Source organism: Erithacus rubecula (genome assembly GCF_903797595.1).
Source record: "Erithacus rubecula genome assembly, chromosome: 6".
NCBI classification, from domain to species: Eukaryota; Metazoa; Chordata; class Aves; order Passeriformes; family Muscicapidae; genus Erithacus; species Erithacus rubecula.
In genome coordinates, this window is record NC_136688.1 from 14,898,600 (window position 1) to 14,904,681 (window position 6,082).

Sequence of the window (6,082 nt, forward strand, 5' to 3'; positions counted from 1 at the left end):
ATATGTTAAGCAATTATTTTTGTTTTTTCTTTTCAGCACCTTGTTTTTGGAATAAAGTCTTTCATTGCCTACCTGATTCCAGACATACCCAAAGACTTGTGTGACAGAATGAGAAGAGAGAAATATTTAGTCCAGGAAATGATGTATGAGGCTGAGCTGGAACATTTGCAAAGAGAAAGGAAAAAGAATGGGAAACAGTATCACCATGAGTGGCCTTAGTCACTGCCATGCTACAGTGAAAACACCATTTGAAGCTGGAGAGTGAAGTTACAAAATTAAGCCAGTCTGGAGTCAGTTGGGGTTTGGTGGTGGTGTCTGTGTGTCCCTTAGGCAGTGCAGTTGCAGACTTTGGTGAGCACTGAAAATTGGGTGTTTCCAATGATGGCAATGAACAGCCTTACCTGTAACTGTGGTGAGCTCCAGTGACTACTGGCATTGAGAAATGTTCAGACAGATTGAAAATCTGGACACTGTTTTAAAAAAAGGCATGGATTTTCATGCTGTTTATGAAGATACTATAAGCATGACAAAAACAGAAAATTACATGTGAACCTATAGAGTAAGGGCATGACTAAAACCAGTTTTACATGATATTGACCACTTTTACAGCTTCTGATTGCTCAGCTGCATTTGTTAATGCCTCTAAAAAAGAGAAGTTGTTGCCTTTGTGGCCATGACTTGATCTTTCAGGCTTACTGTTTTGTCAGGTCTCTTGTTGAGATTGTGGATGTGGTCCTACCCTACAAAAGGGGTCTGTGGCTGCTAAATATATACTATGCAGTTTAAGATTTGCACATCAGTATCATTAATTTATCCATCTAGTTGAAAACCAAAAAGTCCAAATTCAGAAAGAAAACAGCAACACTAAGCCAATGTAATTTTCTGTTTGAAAATTACACAGCTGTTGAGTTGTCCTTCCCCTGTTGTGTGTGGAAAGGGCATCTCCACACACTTCCAGGATGGAAGAATGTCATTTTCATGCTGTGTTACTGTTCCTCTTGATCTGTCTGGGCAATGACTCCATGACTTCACAGAATGCTAACTTGAAAAACTCCCATGCAGTGCAAATGACTTTCTCTTCAAAATACAATTTTATCTTTATAGTATGCAAGCTTCTGCAGATAAATATGAGACATGCCTACAACATTGTGGCTTGCTTGTTCAGGGAAGGAGAAGAAGAGCAATTTGTAACAATGTTCTTCTTATTGTAATAGTAAATGTTGCATTAATGTACACTTTTTTATTGGCCTAAATATGTCATAACACTGGAGCTGGATACAGGCAAATATGTATACAGATTGTAAATAAGTGCATACACACAAGCTGGTTATTCTTAGATTTAGTAGTAGTTGTTGCAGTAGTACTTTGCCTTCTTACACTTGGGGGAGATTTTTTGATAAAATCACTAAAAAAGTAGATGTCCTTTGAAGTATCAAATTTCAGTTTTTATGTGCAAGCAGCATACTGCAGCATTGCTTGTGGTTAATAGTCACATTTTGGTGATGAAATTGTCTGTTAAAAATGTTTCATAATACAAGTACTTAATGTTCAAACTAGTTTGAAGGGACACCTGGCAGGGAAAGGAGTAGATAAACAGAGTTACAGTTGTTCTGTTTCTCCTGTACAATTATAAATAATGCCTCTCTATATTGGATGAGAAAAATATAAAAAACAGAGTCAGCAAAGCACAGTAACTACAAAGTTACAAATTTTGACATTATTTTTAGAGATAAAGCTGCCTCAAAATCACTGCTGACAGTTATGAAAATACCTGAATTTTTGCTATTTACACTATCCTGTTGAATTAAAAAGTGTGATTTCATTATTCAATTACATTTATTAACACACTAGTTGTATTTTATTTCATTGAAATTAATTTCAAGAGTCAAGAGCCCATCAAAGTGGATAAATAGCACCAGATTTTTAAGACATTCAGTTATTTCACCACATTCATGAGATTTCTTGGTTAATTTTCTCTGTGTTACCAGACAAGGCACTTGTGGCAGTATCTATAGTACTGCTTGAAAGGAAGGAAGAAATTTGGAGGTCTGGTCCAATCATATACATTACCCATTTATTCTGTGATGAAGGGCTGGTGGAACTCAGCTTGCCGTATTTTGGAAAGGCTGTTTTATTCCTCCATATTCTGGTTGTGCACTGAGTTCCTCAGGAGTCAATATCAGGCAGAAAATTACTGCACTCCCCTCAGTGCTAATAGACTCACAAGGTTTGATTTAAGTTATTGTCTCTCATTCTATGGATTGCCAAACACTGTTTGACAGCATTAGCCCTGTGTCACAGTTTTTGTTTCTGTGCCACCTAGTGATAATATTTCAATTCTTCAGAAGTTCACAGATGAGCTCTTTTTAATATTTTCTCTAAAAACAAAATGTCTTTGCTGGCCCAAGTTATAAAGATACAGGGTAAAATCAAGCAAAAATCAGAATTACTATTTTATACTTTCTTCTTTCTGCTGTTGATATTGACACGTGTCAATGCATACCTAGGCAAATTCCAATTGGATTTGAAAAGCTACATTAAAAAATCTTTTGTATTTGATGTTTATATATATGTATTATGAATTTTTTCAGCACTGGAATATAGAAGCATATGAAAGGTGAGTCTGTAGATCTGACAGGGTGCATTTTATGCACTGGAAAAGCACAAGAAGTTTGAAGAAACACTCTGCCTGTCCTTTGCTTTTGGAGGGCATCAGCAATGTGTAAAAATTTGCTTAAGCTGAGAAACCTTTTTGCTGGACTTTGCTTAGTATGCTGTTTTCATGGACTGCACGTTATTTTCCTAAAGAACAAGGCACACACTGTCCTCAGGAATAATGTATTTTTGAATGGTGAATGATCTTTTCATATTCTAAATATTGTCTTTTCAAAGAAATGACTAGTATGACTAGACTGTGCATGCAGGCTGCATTTGTGAAATTTGACAAAGCTTTAGAACCTAAATTTGTGCAAAAATGCTTTAGATCATTGCAGATCTAATCTCTGAAAACTGTACTCTATGCATGCGCCCTTAGACTGCATGGGCAACTAGATTTTTTATACTGAAAATATTTGTTCAAAATGTGTTACTTATTCTTAACCAAATTATGCATCTGGGTTCAGACAAAAGAAATTTCCATTTCAGAAATGGCACAAAGTCCAGATACATTATATACACCTCATTTCTTACGACTTTTTATTCTAAATTTGTGCCTAATGTGTGAGATCTGAACTTTGGTGAATAAAAAAAGTTTTATTTGCCATCCCAATGAGAAGTTCCCTGAATTTTGTCTCTGCAACGAGGGAGGCATTAAGAGTGTTCACAGCTAAGAGCTAAGGCTTGCCTGGGTGCTGAGCTTGGGCTGCACAGCCCTGACTGAGCATCCCTTGGTGGGTGTTTGGGAACAAGGCATCAAAGACACCCTCAGTAAGGGTCAGGTGGGACAGCAGGAGGAATTTTGTCTTTGGAAGCATTGGAATTGGCTGCCCTGAGAGGTGACAGAGTCATCCTTGGAAGTGCTCAGGGAATGACTGGGCATTGCATTAGTGTTGTGATTTACTTGTGATATTTGTTGATATTCAGTCAAATATTGGACCTGATAATTTTGGAGGTGTTTTCCAACATTAATGATTAATTTCTTTCCTAACCCTTTTCATTAAAGCATTTATAGAGAAAATTATGGCAGGGATAAAATTTCAACAGTGATGGTAGATGATAAGTGATCTTTGGTTTTTTTGTTAGATGTTTCTTTGGAAATACGTATCTTCACTAGCATGAAATGCGCATCAGCTGTGGCTGTGCCCTTTTCCAACAACAACTTTTCATAAATTGTGTTCTGAGGCACAGTTAGGCTCAGTGTGTCCTGTGGAAAGCTCAGAAGGAAACTAGTCTAGACAGACTAGTAAAACTAGGTTAATAGACAAATACCTTAATGGAAAAATTCTAATTTTCCAGAAGTTTCCTTCATAAAAAAAAAGTTCTATAGAAGGAAAAAGTATATTGGGAAACATAGCTTCAGGGTTTGTGTTAATATGGGGAAAGGCAAGAGCTTCAGTGATGTTTTATTCCTAATGTGCCATTAAGATGATCATATGCATAATGCACATCTGCTCTTTCCTTGCTGCAGATTCCTCCAATGCAGACTCCAAATGGGAGTGTAGCCAGAGAGGGTTTCTGGAGCCATGGAATCCATTGGAGTTACCTGCCATGTCCTACAGGGCACTGTGGGACTTGGCAAACTTTTGTATTATGTCACAGTTGGAGGCAAATTAGCATAGTTAGCCTGTAAATGTCACCAATTTTCATTAAAAATATTATAAACTGGATTTTTATATTTATACTGGCCTTATAAATCAAATTTTATACAAACAGCTACTTGTGAATGCAATAAAGTTGATGGAAAATATAAAAAAAATCACATTTTCTATTTAGTTTCTATTTCTGTTAAGAAAATGGACAGAGATGAAAATTGTGGTGTCAGTATTCTCTTAAAATGCAGTAGTTTGAAGCAAATATAAGGGTAGCACTTCATAATAATTATTTGATTATTAATCAGTTAAGACTGATTCTAGAATTCAAACAGAAGTCTACTTGCAGGCAGACCTGTTATTTTGTTCCAATGCATACTTTGTCTGACTAAAATGCATAATGTGGCACCTTTTGGAAGTGTTTAAGTGAATTCTAATTTATATTCCTGTAGTAGGAAATCTAATAGCTTAAAAAATTCCCAAATTATTTTTGTATTCAACCTCATGCTCACAAAACCCCAATCTTCTTCTGAAGTAAAATTCAGGAACCAGCAGGTGGAGGGTGAGAATGAGTCAAAGCAGCAAAGGGCTCATGTTCACTCCAGCAGGTTTTGCTCCAGAATTGTAACAGGCTCTGAAAAATGAGAGTTTGAGGATGAAGCATGGGGAGAGGCCTCCTGATTTTTTTTTTCCTCCTTTGGCTCATTCTTTACTTGTCCTCAGTGTTTTATTTTATTCTGGGTGACAGTCCAATTTCCAGGGCAATTCTGTAACAGCAGGTTTTTTTACAGGCTGTATTTGGATGTCCCTTACTGAGATGCCAAAGCAGAAGGTGAACAAGCACAATTGTGTCTGGTGCTTTTCACAAACCTGTAGCATTGGATGAAGCAGGGTGAGACAGTATGGGTACCTCCACCTGTGCCATTTCACACTTTTTTCTCCTTACACATGCATCCTAAATACCCTGCCCAGCTGTATAATTTTTAAATTACTATAATGGATTTGTTTTATCAGATTTTTATCGGATATTGCCATTGCAAACATATTTCCTAGAAATCTGGGTTGTCATAACCTTGGCATAACCATAATAGCACAAAGCTACCAGAGCAGCACAAAGTTCTAATGGCACAACAAGGAGCAGTAGGGAAATCACTCTTCCATGGTATATAGGAACTTCTAAAATCCAGAGATTCAGTCTAGAAATGTCAATGTATTCCCTCCTCCCTGCACTCAGAATGGGCTTGTGTCAGTTCTGCTGGCTCATTCTGTATTCTTGATGCAACCTCTGTGTTGTTCTCTGCATCCTTACTGACCTGAGCTGCTTGTTAGGATGCAACAGGGTGAGAAATCAGGATTAAACCCACTGGAGCTAAAGCTAGTGAGATTTTAACCACTGAGAACACAATGATTTTTCTGTTAATAATGAAAAAAATAAATCAGATCACATTTTCTTTTCATGTTCTATTTAAATGACTTGGAGTTTTGTATTGAAAGATCTTCCAAACTGTTGGCTCTAATTTTTACCTAGAGTAGTATCACTGAAATCTCAGATCATTGAAATAATCTCATGTAAAATCTGACTGAATAAAATATTTCAGTCATTTTATTACTCCCATAGTCCTGGCTAACTTGCAATATCATGATCATGAGAGATTTCTTAAAATGTGTATATATTTGAAATTTGTGTAATGTTTAAATACAACTTGATTTCTAAGTAAGGAGTAAGAATAAAATTTCAGCTATTTTTTCTACTCGTAAATCTTCACTTTGTAAGTAATATTTAAAACAAGTTTACAGTATCAGAGAGCATTTTGGAGAAATTTACTTTTCTGTGC

The 6,082-nt window shown here is 36.4% G+C and overlaps 1 protein-coding gene across 3 annotated transcripts in view; it reads left to right on the forward strand.

Annotated features, from left to right (window-relative positions):
• ANO3 (anoctamin 3) overlaps positions 1–3,268 on the forward strand; it is a 111,159-nt gene extending 107,891 nt beyond the window's left edge. For all 3 annotated transcript variants that reach the window (XM_079310090.1, XM_079310091.1, XM_079310092.1), the window contains one exon: positions 37–3,268. In XM_079310090.1, coding sequence (XP_079166216.1) covers positions 37–219 — 183 coding nt within the window. In that variant the 3' untranslated portion in view covers positions 220–3,268. The remainder of the gene's footprint in view (positions 1–36) is intronic.
• The last annotated feature ends 2,814 nt before the right edge of the window (positions 3,269–6,082 follow it).